This window comes from Scyliorhinus torazame, chromosome 16 (genome assembly GCF_047496885.1).
Source record: "Scyliorhinus torazame isolate Kashiwa2021f chromosome 16, sScyTor2.1, whole genome shotgun sequence".
Taxonomy (NCBI): Eukaryota; Metazoa; Chordata; class Chondrichthyes; order Carcharhiniformes; family Scyliorhinidae; genus Scyliorhinus; species Scyliorhinus torazame.
The window spans coordinates 38,232,410-38,258,837 of NC_092722.1; the positions used below are offsets into that span (position 1 = coordinate 38,232,410).

Below are 26,428 nucleotides of genomic sequence, written 5' to 3' on the forward strand. Positions count from 1 at the left end.
CTTGTGGGGGGATGGGGGATGTCTCGGGGTCGGCTGCGGTGGGGTTCCACGCTGCCAAGTGGGCTGACCCACGGTCGGGAACGTAAGCGCGGACGTTTCTGGAGGCCACATCCTGGGAGCCTGCAAGGGCCCGTGCCTCCTTGAGGTCTAGGGTGTCTCTTTCCAGCAATCGCTGGCAGATTTGGGAGGACAGCATACCTGCCACGAAAGCGTCCCGGATCAAGAGTTCTGTGTGGTCGCTCGCCGAAACTTGCGGGCAGCTGCAGTTTCTCCCCAACACCAGGAGCACACGGTAGAATTCTTCCAGCGATTTCCCCAGCGGTTTGTCGCCTCGTTGCTAGCAGATGTCGGGCATAGACCTGGTTTACCGGGTCTTTTTAGCAGCTCCATTGCTGCATCGAAGTCGTCCACGTCATCGATGAGGCTGTAAATTTCCGGGCTCACCCTCGAGTGCAGGACTTGCAATTTCTGTTCTCCCGTGGATGTGTTTTTGGCCGTTCCGAGATATCATTTAAAACACGCCAGCCAGTGTTTGAAGGTTGCCGCTGAGTTCGCCGTGTGGGGGCTGAGTTGCAGATACTCCGGCTTGATTCGGAGCTCCATCCTTTTAAATCTTGCTTATTAAATTGATACACGATCAATGACCACTAAAGCGAGGTTGCAGTCCAACTGAAGGCTTTAATAAGCTAGATGTTTCCCCCAGCAGCTTAGGTATAGAATGAAGGCTGCTGGGGCAGCACGGGCTCTTATACCCCGTCTTGCAGGGCGGAGCTACCATACAGCTTGACCAATAAGAAACATACAATATCTACCAATGGTGTACCAGCATTACCAGGTACCGTAATACCTCTCCACAGACTACCATAGAGTCTTCCTGCCTGGATCAGCGGCAGAGAGCAGGTCACGCTTCCCGTACACTGATGTCATGTGCCCTGGGCTGAAGAGAGATTTCTCCATCTTTTAGCAGCAAGCAAACAACACGACTGAAGTATTTAAAATGGATCATTTCGTAATAAGGAAGAGGGGGCTAGAGACACAAACAGGCCAGGATCTCACAACAAATCTGCTGCCGACAGCTGCACAGGAGAGTCCACTACAGGACAAAGCAGTTCTGGTGTGAGCTGCTCAGCAGAGTTCACGGCAGGACAAAGCAGTGCTTTGTGTGATATATCCATGGTGGGTCGCAAAGCTCCGATGGTGTGGATTGAATCATAGAATTTAAAATGCAGGAGGCCATTCGGCCCATGGACTCTGCACCGGCCCCTGGAAAGAGCACCCCACACCTCCACCCTTTGGACACAAAGGGCAATTTAGCATGGCCAATCTTTGGACTGTGGGAGGAAACCGGAGCACCCAAGGGAAACCCACGCAGACACGGGGAGAATGTGCAGACTCCGCACAGACAGTGACCCAAGCCAGGAATCGAACCTGGGACCCTGGAGCTGTGAAGCAACTGTGCAAAAGTGTTGTGAAGGTAGACCGGCCTGGGTCACCAAGGTCGGCTAGTGTAGGTTGCAAAGGTTGCAGTGTGGGTCCCAAAGGATGGCCAGTTGTGTAGCCACTTAAAATGGCCAATTTCCGATTTAAAATGGCGAACGGCAAAGGCTGAGGGGAAAGTCAGCCAACAAGACAAAAACCAGCAGCTGCAGGTTGGCTGTGTATTTACCTCTGGAAAGGCCAGACAATATCGATACCAGCAACCATCAGCATAACAAAACAACAGCCATCTGCATACTAATGAGCAATCCCCGGGAACAATAAGCAACATTTAGACACACAAAGCAAAACCAGACTCTTCGGCGCCAGCAGAAGCCTACACAAAAGGAGGTGAACGACCACCTCTAGACCGCCCATCGATCAGGGAACCGCTCCAGCATTGCAGAAAATCGAACCAAGCGATTGGGACAAAGTCCAATCACTTGGGACCAGGTACAGGGTCCGCCCCGAAAGGCGGGAAGCCCCTGGGGACTATACGAATTGAGCCCCAAGTTCAAATCGCTCTCTTCTCTTCCTCTCTTCGCTCTCTTCAGCTCTCTTCTTCCTGCCCGGGTCACCCAGCAACAACGAGCCAACATTGACCGTGACCCGTGCAGTGACTCCAGTGATCATCAAACTCGTAAGTTTTAATTCAACGCTCGCTACGAGATAGGCGCTCCAAGCTACCAATCCGTACCAACTTCGAATCCCGCAGACTCAGAACCCAAACGAAAGGCCATTTGTTCCCCTGACCTGGTGGGCCAGTCCAAAGTTAAGTATAGGCCTATTAGTTGTAGAAGTAGCTTAGACGTAGAATTTGTGCATGAGTAGCGATTACTGTGTATAATAAATGTGCTTTGATTTAAATCTTACTAATCGGTGTATTGGATTATTGATCATTACTCGGACTTGAACCTCGTGGCGGTATCATAAAGATACCTGGCGACTCGAGAGCAAAGGTAATAAAACAGAGCAATTGAACCAAGGAGAAAATTAGCAACGTTATTTGGTGACATCCTGACGGGACCCGATCTAGAAGTGGAAAACCACTCCGGGAGAACCCAAGAATTTGAATTAGAGATCCAATTGGAAACAGAAAACCACAAGCGTTCAAGCAGTTCTGATCAATACTCATAATTCGGAAGTGTGTGTATGCATGCGTAACTAACAGGGCGATAAGGTAAAACTAATAGATTTTTTTGTTGCGACAAAACTGTCGGAAGTTTGTATATCGGAAAGTAGCGAAAGCCGTACCCGTATTTACAGCACCGCCTTAATACCCCTGTCCCAAATTTGAAGAGCAGCATTCGGATTAAAACCCCTGTCCCAAATTTGAAGAGCAGCATTCGGATAGGAAAGATGGCAATGCAGGCAATGCAGCGCCTAATGAACCCAGAGGAATATGCGGTCGCAGCGACCAGCAGCAGTAGAGTGGGGCAATGTCCCATTTGGGAGGAAGAGATCAGGAAATATTTCAAAGGGAAAGGACCTTTGGAATGAATTCTGTGACAACGAGGAATCAGGCCCCGGGAGTACAGGACATACTTGGTGGGAGAACCTGAGCGAGATCCACAAAAAGAGCTTAGGGAAAGCTCGCAAGCCGATGGCAATCGTGTCCTGCTTGGCACAATTGCGAGGCACAGAGGAGGTCGTTAGGACGCTCCGGAAAGAAGTTGAGGGCATACATCGAATGAGTAAGGTCGATGTAAGCGAGGTAGAAAAGGAGAATTTGGAATTGAGAAGGAAGTTGGCAGCAAAAGATGGAGAGGTGGAGGATGCCAAAAGGGCACACCAGTCTTGTCTGGCGCACTTAAGCAGCTTCCAGTCTCAATACGAAAAGGCCTATCAGGACACGCAACGTGCAGTCCTGGTACGTGAAGAAACAGAAAAGCAGGTAGAAGCGTTACAGAGACCGTGTCGCGATCTAAAGGCAGCATTAAGAGCACTCCATGCTGCCACCACAGAACAAAGACAAAGCACATTAGATCTCGCAAAGTGCCAGAAGCAGATTGCAGAGCTGCAATCGCTGCTTTCAGTTCAGAGAGGTTTCCAGGAAACCTTTGGAAACAAATTAGATCAGGAAGATGGCCCTGATTGGGAAGAATTGAACGAAACAGCGCAGAGATATGTTCAGGGAACATGTGTGCAGGGAAAGCCACAAAAAAGGAAAGCGCCCCAACCCCCCACACAGCAGATAGTTCAAGCTCCAATGAACCCAGTAACCACCCACCGCACAGCCACATCGGACAATGCGGAATTTCCATACTCCACCCCCTTAACAGTGACCCAATTACGGGATGCGTGCGATAAGATCACACCGTTCCTCCCCACCTCAGACCCCCACCATTTCTTTGCCACAGTCAAGCATCAGGCGACCATGTACGGCCTGGATGAGCGAGAGCATGTAAAGCTCACCGTTTTAAGTTTAGACCCTTCAGTAGCAGCAGCCCTTCCCGACCCACAAAATGTAGGAGGAGGCACCCTTGCAGAAATGCATACCCAGATCCTGGATGCGATCGGGTATAACCGGGGTGACCCTGTAGATGGCCTTAACAAATGTAGGCAAAAGAAATCCGAGCACCCCACAGCGTTTGCTGGACGCCTGTGGATCCATTTTGCAGCAGTTTTTGGAGACTTAGACCGCGCCCATTTGTCCCCAGACAACATGGCCAAATGGACCCGCACCCTTATCTCCCATGCCACAGAAACAGGACAGAAAGCCTGTGCGAGTTATGACCCCTCAGAGGCCCATAACGAGAAGTGGGTAGTGAAAAGATTGTCCCGCGCTTGGGAGCAATCTATACAAAGCAAACCTGCAGTTAAGAATACCGAGGAAAAGCAGGCCGGCGCAGATATGCAGGCAGTAAAAACACACCCGAACCCCGCATGGGTTAATGAGGGAAAGAACAGCCCCCCACCCAAGTCACAGGAGTGTTACAACTGCGGACAGTTGGGACACTTCGCAAGAGAGTGCAATGCCCCTAAAAAGGGGGACACAGGAGGGTCCCGCACCACAATAAATTCCTCCACCATGTTCCAAAAGGTCACGTGGCCCACCACAGCTACTATCACCCTCAGTGGCTTTACAGGCCACTCACAGCAGGGACACATCACAGCCCCTGTACCAATTCAAATCGGTACCATCACCACCAAGCACCCTGTAGTTTTAGTTGACCTGCCCCACACAGCAGAACACATTCTGGGAATCGATTTCATGAATTCCCATAATCTTTCATTCGATCCAGTCAACCAGTGTGTCTGGAAGATGGCAAAATCCGCAAGAGCCCCCGCAACGCTCAACATAGGAGAGTACGCGAACAAAATTAGCGCAGTAGGCAAATTTTGGTTCAACACGACCACGCTTAGTACGGACAAGCAGGTTAGGGCGGTTCTGCAAAAGAACAGGGCAGCATTCGCGACCCACAAGCACGACTGTGGACGGATGACTGGCTCCATACAAATAACAGGACCTGACCCTAGACCCCCAAAACAGTATGGATTTCCCCAAGAGGCAGAGGGAGAAATCTCGAAGGTAATAGAAAGCTTATTAGAGCAAGGCGTACTTAGATCAGTAGCCTCCACTAATAATGCCCCGATTTGGCCAGTGAGAAAGCCCGATGGATCATGGCGACTGACCATCGATTACCGGGAACTCAACAAAATCATCCCCGCAGCAGCCCCCACAGTAGCCACAAGTCCCGAGACCATGCTCAAGCAGGGGCTCAATTCCCGATTATTTACGGTTTTGGATGTCAGTAATGGATTCTGGTCCATTTCATTGGCAAAGGCGTGCCAGTACAAATTTGCCTTCACCTTTAAAGCACAGCAGTACACGTGGAAATGCCTGCACAAGGCTTCCACAACTCCCACTCCATTTTCCACCGACAGCTGGCAAATGGTTTAGCCAAATTCTCTCGCCCCGAATGTCTGGTTCAGTACGTAGACGACCTACTACTGCAGACAGACACCAAGGAAGAGCACATTGAGCTTCTGTCCGAACTTCTGGAACTCTTACACTCAATCGGTTGTAAAGTCAACCCCAAAAAGGCCCAGATTTTGGAAGAAAAAGTGATATATTTGGGAACAATTATCACGCATGGTAAACGCAAGATCAAGCATAAAAGGATTGACTCGATTGCTAAATTGCCCCTTCCCCAGAACGTTTCAGCCCTCCGGTCGTTTTTAGGACTGGTTGGCTACTACCGAAACCACATTGACGGTTTCGCCAGCAAGGCAGCACCCCTCTCAGACCACCTAAAGAAGGGAGCCCCCTGGGAATGGCTTCCGCAGCATACGGATGCTGTGGACTCTTTAAAACAGGCACTCATAGCAGCCCCCGCACTACAAGTTCCAGACCCGCTTTCCCCTTACGCCATAGAGGTAGCGACCACAGACCGCACCCCTTTTGGCTGTGCTCCTCCAGGAACGGCATGACCAGTTAAGGCCCGTAGCTTACGCCTCCAGAATTTTAGATGCTGTGGAGCAGGGATTTTCAGCCTGTGAGAGGCACCTGCTCGCAGTATTTTGGGCAGTGCAGTATTTTTCATATATTACCGGACTGAACCCCATTACAACTCTCACCGAACACACCCCCACCCAACTTTTACTGGACGGACGACTCCAGGACGGTACAGTAAGCCAGACTAGAGCAACTAGATGGACCCTTCTCTTGCAGGGACGGGACATCACTGTTAAAAGGACAAAGACGCACACCTATTTAGCTGACAACTTACAGTACCCCAGAACCCCCAATGAATGCGAAATTATCTCTCCACACCACAACACAGGCCCCTTTATTGCTAAAACACCCCCCAGAAAGATAGGTAGTTCAACCCAGAGCCCCCAGCACACAGACACGTGTGAGCCCATAAAGATCTATGTGGATGGATCTTCCACAGTCTTGGATGGGAAGCGCATAACAGGTTGCGGTATCTATGTCGAGGACGCGCAGGGACGCGCCCTCGAGGAAATATCAATAAAACTGCCAGGCCACATAGGCGCGCAGGCAGCAGAATTTGCGGCCATCGCATATATAGTGGAACACCCAGATTCATTCCCCAGTCCAGCAGACATGTACTCGGACAGCCTCTATGACTGCAACAGCCTCACGGAATTTCTGCCCCTGTGGAAAGCAAGAGGATTTGTTTCCGCAGATGGAAAACCCCTCCCCTCAGCCCCATTGCTCCGTCATATTTTACAGAGAGCCCAGAACAGGACTTTTGGGATAATCAAAGTTCGCAGTCACCATCGTTCCTTCCCCCCCCCCCCCCCCCCCGAAATGTAAAAGCTGACGCACTGGCCAAGGCAGGTTCCAGGCATGGATATTTTTGGACACCCCCCCGCAAGCGCACCAGTGAGTGCAGTTCAGGTCTCACAGACAAAGATCAAGGTTCTAGTGGAGGCCCAGAAGCAGGACAGCAATCTCAGGGAGATTGTAAAAGGAAACTATCCAGCACCCTATGAGAGGTTCAAAAATGCACTGACCACGCATGATGGTGTGGTGTTAAAAGACACCCTTTATGTGGTTCCTGAACAGTGGTCATGGACATCAGGGAATCAATCCCACTACAGCCCATCTCAAGCAGCTTTGTTGGTGGCTGAATTTAAAGGAAGATGTAAACCACTGCATCGAGAATTGTCTTATCTGCGCCCAGAATAATCCGGACAGATATGCCAAAAAGGCTCAACTCAGCCACACCCGACCCGTTAATGGCCCCTGGACTAACCTCCAGATTGATTTTATAGGACCATTGCCCCCTTGCAGGAATGGCTATAAATATGTACTTGTGGTAATTGACACATTTATGAAATGGGTGGAAGCATTCCCAGCCCGCACAAACACTGCAAAAACCACAGCCAAGATTTTGACCCACCACATCTTTACAAGATGGGGACTCCCCCGCAGCATTGAATCAGACCAAGGTTCCCATTTTACGGGACGTGTCATGCAGAATGTACTCACGATATTTGGCATCATCCAAAAATTCCACATAGCATACCACCCACAGTCGAGTGGTATCATGGAGCGCATGAATCGGACCCTAAAATCCACCCTCAGAAAAATGGTCCAGCAGAACACCACTTGGGACTCAGTCCTCCCTTTTGCGCTGATGTTTTTGCGTAATACAATTTCTACTTCCATGGGTTACACCCCACACATCCTCATGACCGGACGCCCCATGAAAGGCACAGAATATTTATTAGGTTGAGACTTGACCAGCCCTGAGGTGACGGCCCTCACACACGAGAAAGCAGTAGAGCAATTAGTTGAAAATGTCAAAACAGCTCAGCTAGCAGCCTTAGTAAAATGGGCACCAGAAAGAAACCGAGCAAGGCTTGTTTCGACAAGACAGTGCATGCGACTGAGTACAGTATAGGACAGCAAGTTATGCTCTCTGTATATAACCCCAGCACATTCCTGTCACCAAAATACTCGGGTCCGTACTCCATTGCGGATAAAGTAAGCCCTTCCGTATATAAAATAAAGTACCCCAACGGTAAGACTGTGTGGTTCCATATAAACCAGCTGAAGGCATATGGAACAGTCGAACCACGCACACCACGTCATGCTCGGCGCAGCACACCACACCCCGCCCACAGCCAACGTAACCCTACCATCCCCCAACACGTCCAGCCCAGCCACGGACTCAACCTCGACTCCACCCCCAAAATATACACTCCGCCCCGGAACGCCCACAGACTGCAGCAGCAGAGACAGCGACTGTGACTCGGACGATAGCCACAGCATGCCTCCTTACTATCCCCATGCAACAGGCCCCACACCCAGCGATTCCGACTATGATCCAAGTGATCCCTTCATGATCACTTTCCTAAACAAATCCCACCACTGACCACCGAACTACACTGATGACCCCGATTCCGTCCCCACACAGCTAGACACCCATTATTGGCACCGAGATAACTCGTTCCGACTTGTCCGCAACGACGAGAGCGACCCCACCTCACATCATGCAGCTCTTTCAGCCCTGATACACTCAAGAGTTTGGCACCCGGGAGAAGATGACGACCTTGGGTCTGACTCCCAAACCGAGAACCCCTTTGCGACCCTGTTCGCAACCGAGAACTGAGGTGTCCAGATGATGTTTTAAAAGGAACCGCTTGGGAGAAGTGGTGTCCTTTCTGATGGAACCTGCAGATGTTTTATGTTGTTTGTAGTGTTTTGTTAAATGTTGCATGTCAGACAGGAAAAAAAAAATTTTCACGCCCCCACGCCTTTTCGGCCGAAACCTCTGAGGACTTGCCCACAAAGACTTGTAAAGGTCCCAGACGCCAGTTCAGCGGAATTTGTCTGTCGACGGAAACCCAGACCCCCGTTCGTAACTGCCCTTCTGGTTCGAGGGAAAGAACCACTACGGCAGCCCCACCACGATGACTACATTTCTTGCCCGTTCTTGTCGGTTGCTCAGGCAGTGGAGAAACGGCTTGGGACCCGCCCTGCCTGGGAACACCCCCTCTGGTCAACTACGCTCGGGTAGGAGAGACAAGGCATTGGTAACCGTCCTACCCGGGGACTCTGTTATAACCTGCCTACTGACGATTGGCTGGGGACTAATGATTATCCCACAATCCTATGGGAGTATGAACTTCCCCAATGAGGGGGGCGGAGAAACTCCTACTATAAATAAGCTGGCCAGTCCAGGAACCAGGAGGAAGGAGAAGGTAGCAAGGGAAGTTACTGCTATGTATATATTGTTATAGTAAATAAACTTTATTATTTTGTATCCTTAAAACTCGTGCTGGATTCTTCGGGGCCCTTACAAAAGACTCCATCCAACTCTTAACCGTCGCGGCCCATACGCACCTCATTTTGGAAATTTCAGTTCAAAAAGTTTTGTTGTGTTTCAGGTAACCCTTAGGTTGCCAACCACATGTTATTTACATCCTGAAACATTTGGATGGTGAATTGAACAGTCTGCGAGGCGGCTCGCACTGGTTCATTAGTTGGAAGTGTGTCTTGTCCTAAAATTCGGTTTTGGAAAAAAAAAAAATGAGGGAGTCACACTTGGTGACCAATTATAAAGGGAGTAATTGGCACTAAAGGACAGACAGACTATCGTATGAGATGTTAAACAAAGATAGTTACAGACATTGTGCTTGTTTCCACAGAACTCCAGAACTGGAAAAGAAAAGGAAAGGAAAGAGAAGAGCCATGAGGACTTCCTCCACATGGATCAGCATCATACTAATGGCCATTTGGTTGCGAGTGAACGCGAACCCCATGACTTCAAGCCCCCCAGCCGTTAATGTTTCACTTCCCTGCAGTACCCAGAGCCCAGTCACCAGCGACACCACATCATCTTGGTGTGCCAGGTTTATAACCTGGTACTCTCTGTCATATGTAATAGAAACCTTACTAGTATTAGCGATACTCTGCTGCATCGTGCAGACTATGCATCTAAGGAAATAGAGAAGAGGCCATTTGTTCCCCTGACCTGGTGGGCCAGTCCAAAGTTAAGTATAGGCCTGTTAGTTGTAGAAGTAGCTTAGACGTAGAATTTGTGCATGAGTAGCGATTACTGTGTATAATAAATGTGCTTTGATTTAAATCTTACTAATCGGTGTATTGGATTATTGATCATTACTCGGACTTGAACCTCGCGGCGGTATCATAAAGATACCTGGCGACTCGAGAGCAAAGGTAATAAAACAGAGCAATTGAATCAAGGAGAAAATTAGCAAGTTGGTAAAAATGGGTCCTGAGCAAGAGTTTGGAAAACACTATCCTACACCAAATCACCAAGTGTCATCCTTTGAGAAAGGAAAAAAATTGTTTAATTAAACAAATCTCAGCAGTTACCTGATCTGTTACAATGTGCACAATATCCCTCTCCTATCTCGTATTGTGCTTACTGTGTCTTTTGTGCCTCTTTATATTGCAGGATACCATGGAGAAATGCAGGAAGTGCAGAAAACCAATAAGAGAGCAGATTATACGAGCCATGGACAAGGCTTTCCACCCGGAGTGTTTCACATGTGTCGTCTGTAACCGGCTTATTGGAAGTGAGCGTTTTGGAGTGAACAAAAGCAATGAGATTCACTGTCTCGAAGATTTCCAGAGGTATGGTTCCAGCATTCCTCTAGTGCGTAAAATATTGTGTTTCAATGAGGGCTTTGTGTAGATTCTCAGCTCCAAGTTATTCACAGGAACACTCGTGCCTATCTGAGGTACTGCAAAATTAGTTAAACTCTCTTGTACACTCCCTGGTTTGTGAGATAGTTTGGTGAATACATATGCAATGTGGCATGGTGCTGGTCTCAATCCCTCCTTTGAGCTGAGCCTTTCAGACAGGCAAGTTAGATGCTTTAGTTGGCCTCGGCACCCCTGGACTATTAAGGGAAACATTCTGTGATCCCTACTGTAAAGAAATAGGCATGGACATTTAATGAGGTTTGAATAATAATCTTTATTGTCACAAGTAGGCTTACATTAACACTGCAATTAAGTTACTGTGAAAAGCATTTAGTCGCCACTCTGCTGTGATATATTCATCCAGAAGCACCCTTCCTTCAGTCAGGCCAATACTGCACCTACCTGTTTCTTAATGGCATCCAGGGTTTCTGCCTCTACCCCTGCTCAGAAGTCCATTCCTGGTGTTGACTGCCTTCTGTATGAAGAACTTAATGGTTTCAGTCTTACATTCAAAGGGAACACTTGGGAAGAAATCTCTCCTATACTTGCCATTTCCACCAAATCAATGTGCAGTCTTATTGAAGGCACTCAAGAAAGATCAGTGGGGTAAATAATGGTTGTGTTGCCTTTAATATTCAAGGTGACTCAAAATCATCCCCAGTTTTCATTGGGAATCTTGCACGGGACTGCAACACCATCTTCCATCAGCATGTGGCACTGTTGTATTTTGGAACCGCTGTACAGACCAATCACAAATTGGGTTCTGTGTTTACTGGCTGCAAAAAATTATTAATAGAATTTTATTTATTTTTAAAAATATTTAAAAAAAAATAATTTAGAGTACCCAATTCATTTTTTCCAATTAAGGGGCAATTTAGCATGTCCAATCCACCTACCCTACACATCTTTGTGTTGTGGGGGCAAGACCCATGCAAACACAGGGAAAATGTGCAAACTCCACACGGACAGTGATCCAGAGCCGGGATTGAACCTGGGACCTCGGCGCCGTGAGGCTGCAGTGCTAACCCACTGCGCCACCATGCTGCCCTTTAATAGAATTTTATGACTAAAACCTGCTCAATTGTTGAATGGTTCTTGCTGCATGATATTCAATAATTGTTTAAAATCCTCAGAAATAACTGGTGTACATTAGTGGCAAGTGGTTTATGTGTTTTTCAAAATCCAGGTAATGTTCAAAAGTAAATAGATGATACGTGAAGAGATTTCCCCCACCCAATAGGAAAAAAAGTTTGGACCAGCATTCTTATTTTCCAATTTTTACTGTTTTCTCATTGAGGTCAGGAGTCACTTAATATGTTGATGACTCAATGATGTGTTTGGTCTGGGGACGTGAGCAACTTGTATTTCCACATTCATGTTGAACCTAGTTCTCACATGTGGATAACTCAATATTCCCTCAGCCCTTCATGCCTGTAACTAATAGAAAGTGATTAAAAGTGATTTATCGTACTGATGGCTCAGATGATAAATCAACTATCATGTGTGGAGCTGAGCTATGTAGATGACAAGCTCTCAAGAGGTGCAGGTGAGGTGCTAGAAATGAACTCAGCTCTCTGGCTGGCAAGGAAAGAATAACCAGGGCCACAGTTCCTGATCAGTTGGAAAGTTTGTATTTGTAGGTGTGGGGCGGCACGGTGGCACAGTGGCTAGCACTGCTGCCTTTGGCACTGAGGACCCGGATTCGATCCCAGCTCTGGGTCACTGTCCGTGTGGAGTTTGCACATTCTCCCCGTGTCTGCGTGGGTCTCAACCCACACAACCCAAAGCTGTGCAGGTTAGGTGGATTGGCCATGCTAAATTGACCCTTAATTGGAAAAAAAATAATTGGGTACTCTATAAATTTTTTTTTTTTTTAAATGTATTTGTAAAATAGAGTGAAGGCAGCATCAGGTTTGACTCGTAAGAGAATTTGCTGATGTGCAATATCTGGGTATGAAGAACAGATATGTGTCAAGATCCACGGGGCTGTCAGTGCAGATAGAACTGTCTCCCAAGTCGAGGTTGGGAGAAAATTAGTGGGGTCAAATCGACTTCTCTAAATCTTGCCACATGTTTCTGGAAACCATCATTTTTATTAATATCTGGGCACTTTTTTATGTTTGTTTCTTGTGTTCACAGGAAATATGCTCCGCAATGTTGTGTCTGCAATATGCCAATTATACCAGAAACTGTAACCCGCATGGGTTAATGAGGGAAAGAACAGCCCCCCACCCAAGTCACAGGAGTGTTACAACTGCGGACAGTTGGGACACTTCGCAAGAGAGTGCAATGCCCCTAAAAAGGGGGACACAGGAGGGTCCCGCACCACAATAAATTCCTCCACCATGTTCCAAAAGGTCACGTGGCCCACCACAGCTACTATCACCCTCAGTGGCTTTACAGGCCACTCACAGCAGGGACACATCACAGCCCCTGTACCAATTCAAATCGGTACCATCACCACCAAGCACCCTGTAGTTTTAGTTGACCTGCCCCACACAGCAGAACACATTCTGGGAATCGATTTCATGAATTCCCATAATCTTTCATTCGATCCAGTCAACCAGTGTGTCTGGAAGATGGCAAAATCCGCAAGAGCCCCCGCAACGCTCAACATAGGAGAGTACGCGAACAAAATTAGCGCAGTAGGCAAATTTTGGTTCAACACGACCACGCTTAGTACGGACAAGCAGGTTAGGGCGGTTCTGCAAAAGAACAGGGCAGCATTCGCGACCCACAAGCACGACTGTGGACGGATGACTGGCTCCATACAAATAACAGGACCTGACCCTAGACCCCCAAAACAGTATGGATTTCCCCAAGAGGCAGAGGGAGAAATCTCGAAGGTAATAGAAAGCTTATTAGAGCAAGGCGTACTTAGATCAGTAGCCTCCACTAATAATGCCCCGATTTGGCCAGTGAGAAAGCCCGATGGATCATGGCGACTGACCATCGATTACCGGGAACTCAACAAAATCATCCCCGCAGCAGCCCCCACAGTAGCCACAAGTCCCGAGACCATGCTCAAGCAGGGGCTCAATTCCCGATTATTTACGGTTTTGGATGTCAGTAATGGATTCTGGTCCATTTCATTGGCAAAGGCGTGCCAGTACAAATTTGCCTTCACCTTTAAAGCACAGCAGTACACGTGGAAATGCCTGCACAAGGCTTCCACAACTCCCACTCCATTTTCCACCGACAGCTGGCAAATGGTTTAGCCAAATTCTCTCGCCCCGAATGTCTGGTTCAGTACGTAGACGACCTACTACTGCAGACAGACACCAAGGAAGAGCACATTGAGCTTCTGTCCGAACTTCTGGAACTCTTACACTCAATCGGTTGTAAAGTCAACCCCAAAAAGGCCCAGATTTTGGAAGAAAAAGTGATATATTTGGGAACAATTATCACGCATGGTAAACGCAAGATCAAGCATAAAAGGATTGACTCGATTGCTAAATTGCCCCTTCCCCAGAACGTTTCAGCCCTCCGGTCGTTTTTAGGACTGGTTGGCTACTACCGAAACCACATTGACGGTTTCGCCAGCAAGGCAGCACCCCTCTCAGACCACCTAAAGAAGGGAGCCCCCTGGGAATGGCTTCCGCAGCATACGGATGCTGTGGACTCTTTAAAACAGGCACTCATAGCAGCCCCCGCACTACAAGTTCCAGACCCGCTTTCCCCTTACGCCATAGAGGTAGCGACCACAGACCGCACCCCTTTTGGCTGTGCTCCTCCAGGAACGGCATGACCAGTTAAGGCCCGTAGCTTACGCCTCCAGAATTTTAGATGCTGTGGAGCAGGGATTTTCAGCCTGTGAGAGGCACCTGCTCGCAGTATTTTGGGCAGTGCAGTATTTTTCATATATTACCGGACTGAACCCCATTACAACTCTCACCGAACACACCCCCACCCAACTTTTACTGGACGGACGACTCCAGGACGGTACAGTAAGCCAGACTAGAGCAACTAGATGGACCCTTCTCTTGCAGGGACGGGACATCACTGTTAAAAGGACAAAGACGCACACCTATTTAGCTGACAACTTACAGTACCCCAGAACCCCCAATGAATGCAAAATTCATGACAAGCTCTCAAGAGGTGCAGGTGAGGTGCTAGAAATGAACTCAGCTCTCTGGCTGGCAAGGAAAGAATAACCAGGGCCACAGTTCCTGATCAGTTGGAAAGTTTGTATTTGTAGGTGTGGGGCGGCACGGTGGCACAGTGGCTAGCACTGCTGCCTTTGGCACTGAGGACCCGGATTCGATCCCAGCTCTGGGTCACTGTCCGTGTGGAGTTTGCACATTCTCCCCGTGTCTGCGTGGGTCTCAACCCACACAACCCAAAGCTGTGCAGGTTAGGTGGATTGGCCATGCTAAATTGACCCTTAATTGGAAAAAAAATAATTGGGTACTCTATAAATTTTTTTTTTTTTTAAATGTATTTGTAAAATAGAGTGAAGGCAGCATCAGGTTTGACTCGTAAGAGAATTTGCTGATGTGCAATATCTGGGTATGAAGAACAGATATGTGTCAAGATCCACGGGGCTGTCAGTGCAGATAGAACTGTCTCCCAAGTCGAGGTTGGGAGAAAATTAGTGGGGTCAAATCGACTTCTCTAAATCTTGCCACATGTTTCTGGAAACCATCATTTTTATTAATATCTGGGCACTTTTTTATGTTTGTTTCTTGTGTTCACAGGAAATATGCTCCGCAATGTTGTGTCTGCAATATGCCAATTATACCAGAAACTGTAAAGGAGGAATGCCTCAACATTGAACTCTTCGGGCTCCACTTTCATGTCAACTGCTATAGATGTGAGGTGAGATCCTGTATTCAGAGAAATAGATTCTGAGTGCGAACGCTCATTGTCATTGCTTCACTGCACTTCTAGAAATGGTTATGTTGGTTAAGTGGATGAGTAACTGAGCTGGACAGACCGTGAAGGAACCAGCTTTGATTTCCTGTCTGTGTTGATAGTTAATCTCAGCTGAAGCTGTGACTGGGGGTAATGTAAAATATAGGAAGGAAAACATCCGTTCCCACTTTGGTCACTCTCCAGTGACACTTCCAGCAAAGCACATGTATGGGGATTAGATGAAGACAGGATCGGGTTAAACTGTGATGACCCCAGAAAGTTGAGTAGTTTCCAGCCCTCTTTTGGTTCCCACTCACTAGTGCAAGCCTGGACAAAATGATCCTTGCAATTCTGCCTATTGTCTCTTCAGATTTACTAGCTGAGGACATTTAAATGGGTCAAATTCTCCAATTGTTTGTATTAATGTGAGACACACCACATGTTTTCCTTTTAATCCATGAAGTGCAGGTCCATCAAATTTGTCTGTGCTATTAAAGAAGAGGTTTTAGTATAATTTAATCTCCTCAATGATGGGGTGGTGCAATCTTAGTGTCAAAATCACTGAGTAAAACTGCCTCAACTGCAGTATGGCAATAAATGTGCACAGGGGTTGCCTAACAAACAGGAAGGGCTCCATAACGATTTGCGGTTGGAAGAGAGAACATAAAAATGAAAAGTGTTAGCTTGGCTGTTACCTCCAAGATAGGAAGTTGTGGGTTTGAACCATATTGTAGCTTAGAGGATTAGTTTCGTAGGGATTCTCCTGTTCAGCCACTATAACTACAAAAGCACTGCAGAAATAATACAAACTATATTTGTGCCATTTATAAGGTTTCCAAAGCTCTTGTGTCAAAGTTTCACCAGACAATCTGGAGAACCCTTGCAGAGAATCCATTCCGGTAATCTAGGCTGATATCCATGTGGAGGTTTCTGCTTTATTGTAAGTGGAATCCTTCAGATGAACAATTCCACATCTGGTACTCTATATACTGTATTGATCTTCTTACTTGCGGAAAGATGTAAATGCATTAGAAGCAGTTCAGAGAAAGTTCACCAAACTAATAAAAGGAATGGGTGGGTTGTCTTATGAGGAAAGGTTGAAGAGGTTTGTTTTTTATCCACTAGAGTTGAAGAGTAAGAAGCGACTTGATCAAAACCTTTAAGATCCTGAGGGGTATTGACAGGGTGGATGTGGAAAGGATGTTTCTCTTGACAGAGAATCTAGAACTAGGGGGGTCACTATTTAAAAATAAGTGGTTGCTCATTTAAGACACAGACGAGGACTTTTTTTTCTCTCAGGGTTGTTCGTCTCTGGAACTCTCAGTCAGTGGAAGCAGAGTCTTTGAATAATTTAAAAAAAAATTTTTTAGAGTACCCAATTATTTTTTCTTCCAATTAAGGGGCAATTTAGTGTGGCCAATCCACCTAACCTGCACATCTTTGGGTTTTGAGGGTGAAACCAATGGGGAGAATGTGCAAACTCCACACGGACAGTGACCCAGGGCCAGGATTCGAACCCGGGTCCTCAGCGCCACAGTCCCAGTGCTATCCACTGCACCACATGCTGCCCATCTTTGAATAATTTTAAGGCAGAGCTAGATAGATTCTCCATTAACAAGGGGGTGAAAGGTTATCAGGTGTAGGTAGGAATGCGGGGTTGAGGTTACCATCAGATCAGCCATTACTGAATGGTAGAGCAGGTCTGAATGGCCTCCTGCTCCTAATTTGTATATTCTTAAACTGCCTGTTCAGATGGACTTTATCACTAATACTACTTGAAGAGGAACACCGAGTTCTCTTGATATTCTGTCGAAAAGTCCTCCCTCGAATACACCGCCAAAAGCAAATTAACCGTTGGTCACTCAACTGGTGTGTTATGAACTTTGCAGCTACAGAATGGTTGTTGCATTTGCCTCTAAAACAATAATAAACATATTTCAAATTATTGAAAAATCTCAATTTTTCACAATTAAATGTGAGAAAGTTCTATATAAATAAAGGCTTATTTTTTAAAAATGCTGTGTTGCTTGCCCACTCGCTTGCAGCATTTATGCATTGCTGAAGCCTTGCTTGCGTAATTTGTTATGCATTAGTAGTCTTTGCTCAGTCTGCACTGATTAATCATTTCAAATGAGTGCACAGCAACCCTTGGACTGGAGTCATTGTCACATGAGGAGGTGCAGTATCAGCTAAACATCTAGGGCTCAAAGTGCAAAAACTGCAAGAGCTCAGTGAATAAACAGAGCACACATGGTAATGAGTCATTCAGACCTGGAAAGTACCATCACCAGTCTGCAGAGTTGGAAGACACACTGTTAGGGCTATACAATAGACCTCGAGAGTTCAGGAAGGGGGAAGAAATGACGTTCAATAATCTCCTATTGTAATATGGATGGCAGTTGAAGGCAGGATCAGGCTTAACTATTTGGAAGTAGATGTAATACCCACTGCAATACCTCATACTTTTTCCTTTGAGACCGAAGGTGGAGCGGAATTCGCCATGTGTGATACTAATGGTGGGGGAGCCGCTGGCAGTGCTTTTCCCACTGTCCAGAATGGTGGGATCCTGCACTTGGAAGCTAATTAAAAATGCAGACTAGTTCCCCTCCAAATCACCAGGCTATCAGCTGATTCATCCACCTGCTATCAGCTAGTGCTCACTCCACATCCCACCCGGTCTGGGCACAATATATGAATGTCAGTCCAGCACACTCCTATCACTCTTTCTCCAGCCCACCTGATTGAGACCATGCAGAATGTCCAGAGCCGAGAGACAAAGGGCTAGGAGATTCAGGACGAAATCTGTTGTTCAACCAACCTTCCTCCAGGGTCATCCCATCTCCTGTGAGGTGCCCAGACCCCACGTGGACCTATACCTACCCCATTCTGTGCATCCCCTTCCTGTAACCATGAGGTATCCATTTAACCCCCTTGTTTGTGAGCATTACATACAGCCTTGTCGGGTCCAGCTTCCATCCCCTTGGTCTTTCGCTTTGTCTTCCATGGTTAGTCATCCTCATCCAACTCCTTGCACCTCTATCTGCTGTTGTACCCACTCATCCTTCTAACCCTGCCCTTGCACATCCCTCCTTTCACAATGCCCCCCCCCCCCCTCTTCATCATTGACCCCACCCCTGCTCACCTCGCACCCTACCCAGGTCGAACTTTGGACCATTGGGAGTGCAGGATCTGCAAGTCCTATAGCACAGCACGGTCCATAAAGACCAGCTTGGCATGGACCTGGAGGGCACAAACTGGTCTACCTCATTATAGTGATGTTCAGCACAATAGGAGCGGTGCAATGCTATGGCAGGTAGGCTATGTATATTGCACTTGCCTCAAAGTCTTGTTCATGTCACTCTTTTTCAAACTAGTTTGATGCCAACATGATTTCCCGTTGGCGTGACACGAGATTGAAAGGCCTGTTGGGGTTTTGTTGATCAGTTTTAATGAGCAGTCATGAGATGCAAATTGTATTCGCGTGACCAGGCAGCAGGAGAACGGACCTGCCATTGGGAGACTTACAAACTACTTTTATGCCGTCAGGTCTCCGACTATCCCCATTCCTGCCTGCTGAGGGCCGGAGAATTCTGCCTGTTGAGTTCAAGTCCCCTTCCAGAGAAATAAGCACAAAATCTAGTTTCCCATTTTACTGCAGGAGGTGCTGTCAGAGTTGCTGGGGGAGGGTGTGTGTGAGAGTGAAAATGATTCCATGGTTGGGGAGACTAGGACCGGGGACAGTGTCTTAAAATCAAAGCAAGATCTTTCAGGAAAATATTTACAAATGCAAAGGGTGGTGATGTTTGGAACTCCTGCAAACAATAGTTGATAAGAGGTCAATTGCTAATTTATAATCTAAGCCAGGTCAGCAAAATTCTATCAACTGCACTAAGGGATAGAGGGAAAAGGCATCTAAATAGAGGTCACAGATCAGCCAAGATCTCATTGAATGATGGAAGAGACCCAAGGGGCTAAATATCCAACTCCCGCCCATGTTCTTTTGTGTTCCATTCCATTTTGAATAAGAGTAGGCGAGTTCTCCCTAGTGTCCTAACGAATACTTCTCCCTCACCAACGTCACGGATTCTCTTGCGTTGTCGCATTTTTATTTGTGGAAGCTTGCAGTACACAAGTTGGTTTCTGCCTTTCCTACATTACAACGGTAGACATACTTCTAAAAATACTGCTCTGCCTGTAAAAAAACCCTCTTTGGATCATCTATAATGGAAGACACTATAGAAATGCAAGTCTGTCTTTTTTTCTGCACAATGTGCTTATGGAATAATGCTAAACTCCTCTTTGGAATCTAATGTTCCCCTTAGACTCCTATATACTGTGAATAGAGTCACACTTATTAAATTTGATCATATTTTAAATTGAGTTAATGGCAAAAGGATTGGAATTCTAAAAGTCAGTTTATTTAACTGATGTTCACTTAAATCGGCTTTTTCATGTACAGTCAGATGGAGATCATTGGAGTGTCTTACCCTGCTATCAAGTTTCACCCTGTTATCAACGTGTTGACAATTTCTGTAAAAAAAATAAAGCCTTTAAATCCAAACAATCTATTCAAATTCTGTCTGTAAGTATTAGTAAACAACACCAGAGTTACACCCGGTCACGGGTTGAAGGTAAAACATTAGACAGTTTTAACACTGTATACTTTTTTTTGGTTGATCTGCTTATGCAGCATCCATTGCTCCAGAACTAGCATTTCAAGTTTAAGCAGGAAGGCATCTCTTACAAGGGGAACAGTCAACCACATTTCATTCCATTCCTAGAACAGAACTGCTTATTTGGATTCCATTCATTTGCTCTAACTTTGACCAGTGTGCTGGGTGGCAGCAAAACCAGAATAATCAATACATGCTCAATTGCTGCAAAGACATGTGTGTGTGGTTCTGCTCACCAATTTCCCCTGGTGTCGGATTAAGTTCCATTCGCCTCTTAACTCAGATTTTGCTATACGGTGCATCTAAAAGGCGTCTGCTGATAACACATTTAGGTTTTTTCATTTTTTGTTTTGTGGATGATTCAAAGCGCAAGCTAACAGCACAGCAAGGGAAACAGGACAACAAACGTTGCCTATCCTAAACCAGGCTGAAGGACTAAGAAATAAGCAGAGAAAAGACGGAGAAAGAAATGTTGGTTAGAATGTGAATTCAAATCAAATCTTGTACAGAAAATTAAATGGGGGAGGGGGAAATATTGGGAGAGAGTGAGACCAAAGTGTAAACATTTTTTTAAAATGTGAAAATGACAAACCATTAATATCTGAAGGAATAAGATGCCACTCTTAATTAATTTTCAATGCCGGTGGTTGATTGGTAATAATGAACCATTATCATGTTGTCAATAAGGTACTTATGGTAATGATGAAACCACTGTGGCGATTCTGTTTGCATTGACCGTGCAAATACAGCAATCATGCAATTTCACATTCAATGCAGCTAATTGGTGGGGCGAAATGCTGTCTTTGCAAAGCTTTAGACAGAGCTGCACCGCACTGAGCAGAGCATCTGCTCGTCCTCTGAAGTTGCTGTACTATTTCTGCATAAACAATATTGTGCTGTCAAACTCAGTTTTTAACATTAACTCAAGGGGTGTGGGCTTTGTCGGCCAGGCTGGCACTTACTGTCCCTAATAAGGTGTATCTGTATCGGGCAATTAAGAGTTAACCATGTTGCTCTGAGTATTACATGGCCCAGACCAGATAAGAGCAGCAGATTTCCTTTTCCAAAGGAGATCAGTGCCCCAGATGGGTTGCTTCAACAATCCCGTCACCATGAACAACACTAGCTTTTTATTTTGACATAAATTTCTGGCTCATTAGAAAACTACTGAGAAATCCACACATTTTCTTTTTACATGTTGGACATAAACCCTTTTCACGTAAGGGAAATACCAGCTACCTCTTAGTCCATCCAACCAAACGCAAGTTGATAAAAGTCGAGCTTTAAGAATCTCTAAATGTGTGAAGGAATAGTGTTGGAGTTTAACCAGATGCCAGACACTTTAACAACATGTTGCTAGTCTTGCTGGAGCCATCTTATCCATTAACCTATTTTTTAAATAGGATTTAGATTTGAGTAGCAAGAATACCAGCCCCATCATGTCGTTCCATGTTCCAACAAAGGCTAGGTGTTCAATCATAAACAGTATCTAGGATACCGCACATCTGCTTGGCTTAGGGGGTTAATTTCTGGAGCTGCCAGTCAAATGCCTTGGTTCAAGTCCTCTGGTAGTAGTTGTGTTTTCCAAATGTATTAATATTTCTGAAAGTTCTGCACTACCAAACGACTAAATGTATTTTTGATTGGGTGAATGCATAGATAAGGGCAGTGTAGTAAATGAAGTGTCATAAATATTTGTATTTAACATTTAGTGTCTAAATACTGAGCGAATAACATAAGGAGGACATTGGCAGGTTAGAGAATTGACATTTGGTGGAAGATATAATTTAGTGTAGTTAAGTGTGAGGTAATAAATTTTGAAATGGGATGATACACTCAATGAAAAAATACTGGTATGTTGATGAACGAGACCAACCAGTTCAAATACGTAATACCCTGGAAGTACACATGCAACTGGAAACAGCATTTGGGTTTTATAGAATTATAGAATCCCGACAGTGCAGGAGGAGGCCATCAAGTCTGCACCAACTCCATGAAAGGGCACCCTGCCCTATCGCCATAACCCCATAACCTAACCTGCACATCCCTGGACACTAAGGAGCAATTTAGCCTAACCCACACATCTTTGGACTGTGGGAGGAAACCGGAGCATCCGGAGGAAACCCACGCATAGGGAGAAAGTGCAAACTTCACAGACAGATGCAGTTTGCACATTGTCCCATTGTCTGCATGGGTCTCACTCCTGCAATCCAAAAGATGGCAGGTTAGGTGGACTGGCCACGCTAAATTGCCCCTTAATTGGAAAAAAAATAATTGGGTACACTGAATTTAATTTTTAAAAACATGTTATTTCTTTATGAGTACCCAATTCTTTATTTTTCCAATTAAGGGGCAATTTAGCAAGGCAAATTCACCTACCCTGGGAGTGAGACAAGTGCAGGCACGGGTAACATGTTCTTTTTAAAACAATGAAGGGGAAAGAATTGGGCAATTGGCCTCCATGCTCTAAATGTCTATGGCTCTACCAGGTGTGTTATTTTGACCTCAAAGCACATTCCTTTAATTTTGCCTTAAAGAATAATCATTAATTACTCATTAGACAACTGACAAACTTGAGACCTGCCTTGATAGACAGCAAGCTCTAGGAATTCCTCCTGAGCAGTACTGAAAAAAGTGCAAAGCCATATACTCCAGAAGGATACACACAGACATGCCAAAAGATGATTTGGATGTATGTGAGCAGCAACTGCTTCCTTCTCTGAAACCCAGTCATAATAGATATTAAAATCTTTGATTTGCGAGCATATGCTTATGAACCTAACCTCTAAATACTAGAAGCTGCCGACTCAGCCACATAGCTCTCTCGTAAGCTATGATGGACATCTACCTTAAGAATGGAGAGAGATCTGTGCAGGATAACTTCAGGTATGCTAATCACTGTTGTTAATAAAGTACTATGACGCATATCAAGTACCACCAATTACTTAGTCTAGGTTCTCATGCAAGTGGCTTTGACAAATTACAGGTTCTTTGCTGCTTGCTTCCTGGACTGGTTGATATGATGCACACTGTACAAAATAACAAAAAAAATGGTGCATACTGCCCTTTCTTCATTCTGGGCTTTGCCACTGAAAGGCAATGCCAGCACATTTAAATCCATTATTCCAAATGTAATGCTATTATAATAGCAGATGGGGGTGAAGTTTGGATATTGCATGACTGACAGCAAACTGCTATCTGGAGAATGGCAAGTGTGAAATGTGCACAAGCTGTAATAGATGGACTGTTGTCTGCACTATTTTAAGTGTGAACTATTACACATAAGTGATATGTATCTTGTCATTGTGAAATTAATGAAGTTAATGTCCTAACATTAGCAACAAGCTACACAGCAAGATGATGCACATTTCTATCATTGTGTGGAAGTGTTTTACTGAAGCAGCAGGAATAGATTAGAGGTTTAAGAAGGGGCAAAGTGGGTGGAATATTATTATCCACATTTTTATTGCACTCAACCAGAGGGATTTTGGTTCTGAGAAATGAAACGTTTTCCCATTTCAGACACCTAATGCTAGCATTAAGCACTCCCAGATCAGATATAGCACAGTTATATGAAGAGTAGGACTCTTTCCAGTCTGCCCCAACTGTGTTTGATACAATTCTTCCCATCACTAACGTTGGGATGGATGGGATTACGATGGTGGTTGCTAAAGTTGGCATATTATGACCAAGTGAACATTCTGGAATGCCTTGTGTACTCACCCTTTAAATTAAGTGTTCCATATGGTCTTTTGTTACAGAAATGTGGAATTATTTTATCTCCCGACCCAATCGAAGAAGGGTGCTTCCCTCTGAACAAGCAGATCCTTTGCAAGACTTGCCATATGCGGAGTATCAGCTCCCCTACCTGAAGATTCTAGATCTGAGCAGAACTGAAATTATTTCAGTTTGTGAACTATGTAATTTCTCACTGTTATAACAAATTTATCCTGGTCCATATATGAAGATTTCCAATAGACTACATCCAAACCATGTACCTCTGAAAGATTATTCCTTACAGGGTGTAGTTTACTGTAGAAACCTCCCGAATGTGAATCAGGTTACAGGTTTTATTCTTACAAAACAATGATTTCACCTGGGATCGCTGGTATGGACTGTATAATTATGCTTAAGGCTCCTTGTCTAAGGATAGTGCTAAAATTAACCAAGGTACCCACTCCTGAATACTGTGATTTCTATTGACATACACATATTTTGACATCAGCAAGACCATTAGTGGATCTGATTGCAATGTCCTGCATTGATTAGCCTACTTCCACTCACCGTCTTTGCTTACATACGAAGAGTGGTCACTTGGCAATGTACGGAAAGCAACTGGTGCCTGTGCAACTGTATTTCGGCAGATGAATAAGTTTTCTTAAAGCACCATTGGCAAAAGTGTCTATTTTGCTCCTTCTACTGCTATTATCGTCACAAAGTGAAGAATTATTTTCAATTCTCATCATGCTTTTATTGGAAAATAGCCTGATCTAAAAATTAAAATAAAATTCTCCAATAGCAAGAAAAACAAATTGGAGAATCTGTGGTGGACCAGACTGTGATTAATTGGTTCTTTGACCTTACCTCACCTTGCTCTAATGCAAAGGATGATCTATTTAAATCTGCTTAGAATGTGTATCTTTGGTGTTGGCTTTCATGGTATTGGTTTTGTGGAGTCAGTGGTCACCTTGGAATGAGCAGCAGAGGCTAAAAATCTAGTGTAGTGGGTCATCCTGGCAGCAGTTAAACATGCTCCTCAGGAGGGTTGTGGTAATGCCATCTCACATATTACATTCCTGTTGTGACACTGCTGTTGTAACATTATTTCATGGTTGTGGGTTAACCGAAATGCAATTGAAGCCTTATGCAGGCAGTGAAGTGGAAGAGACCAGCACACTGCAACTGGTTTATTGCCTGCATATAAATATGGATGAGTAAGAAAGTTAACTCCCAAATGATAATAATAAAAGCATTTATGGAATGATCTAGTATTCAAATAGGGTTTACCCTTGCCAATCCTGCCTCATTGCAGCTACATTTTGTGAAAGCTATTTCATTTCATTTCATGTGATCATGGCACAAATGATTTATAGTTTGTACAGCAGCAAGGTCTTAAAAGTCTCCCCCCACTTGTTTAACGTCAGCGATATTTCTGGTGAAGTTGCACCATCAACAGAACAAAGCTCACGACAATTCCTTCTCTAATACCACTCAGCCTTCAAAATGAAGCAGGAACCTTTAGATGCGCCTTAATAATTTTTGACCACTGTAGTAGCACTTAATAATTGTTATTCGTTTCCAGAAGATCAAAGGCTACAAGCCTTGCTTTGAAGTTTCTTTGCAAAGATGTTTTAAAATGAAAGAAAACAGCAATCTTCCCGTCTACTTTCATTTTTACTTTTTTGTCATGGTCTGCTGTCGCAGCTGGCACTTTTGATGCAAATTCATTTCCTACTTTTAATTGTTTAGTACTTTTTTCCAAGAACAGAACATGGCCCACTCAAATTTGGGAATCAATGGTGTGTGCACTGTAACCATTTGAATTGCAGCAAAGCAGCGATACAGATATCACCATAACAGAATGTTAACGCTGAGTGGTAATCAAATCTAGAACTTTCTCACTCTTGCAGAAACCAAATTTGAACTCTCCTACTCTTCCGGAAACCAGGCAATATATTTAGCTTTGGACAATGCCTCTCATTATGTATACTTTTGAAACATTGACATCATGACCGGAGTTATGAATGCTCACATTTTTCACTGTTCAATACTGAAGAAAATTTGCCATGCAGTGTACCACTGGCGAAACTTAATTGTGAACAGTAGCAAGTACCTTGGCTGAATTTACATTCCCCTTAATCAATAATAATAATCTTTATTGTCACAAGTAGGCTTACATTAACACTGCAATGAAGTTACTGTGAAAAGCCCTTAGTCGCCACATTCCAGCGCCTGCTCGGGTACACAGAGGGAGAATTCAGAATGTCCAAATTATCTAACAGCACGTCTTTCGGGACTTGTGGGAGGAAATCGGAGCGCCCGGAGGAAACCCATGCAGACACGGGGAGAATGTGTAGACTCCGCACAGACAGTGACCCAGGCCGGGAATCAAACCTGGGACTCTGGTGCTGTGAAGAAACACTGCTAACCATTGTGCCACCCAGCCTGAATTTACTTTCTCTAATCCCTCTTTTATTGTGCAAATGCAAAAAAGATGTTGCAAAATCTATTTGAATGTTGTGCGTGTCGAAAATAAACCAGCCCTCTTATTTTA

The 26,428-nt window shown here is 45.2% G+C and overlaps 1 protein-coding gene across 3 annotated transcripts in view; it reads left to right on the plus strand.

The window, feature by feature from the left end:
• The window catches only part of fblim1 (filamin binding LIM protein 1), a 49,598-nt gene extending 23,170 nt beyond the window's left edge, over nucleotides 1-26,428 (plus strand). For all 3 annotated transcript variants that reach the window (XM_072478318.1, XM_072478317.1, XM_072478316.1), the window contains exons 7-9: nucleotides 10,377-10,555; nucleotides 15,325-15,445; nucleotides 23,916-26,428. In XM_072478318.1, the coding sequence (XP_072334419.1) occupies nucleotides 10,377-10,555; nucleotides 15,325-15,445; nucleotides 23,916-24,026 (411 nt within the window). In that variant the 3' untranslated portion in view covers nucleotides 24,027-26,428. The remainder of the gene's footprint in view (nucleotides 1-10,376; nucleotides 10,556-15,324; nucleotides 15,446-23,915) is intronic.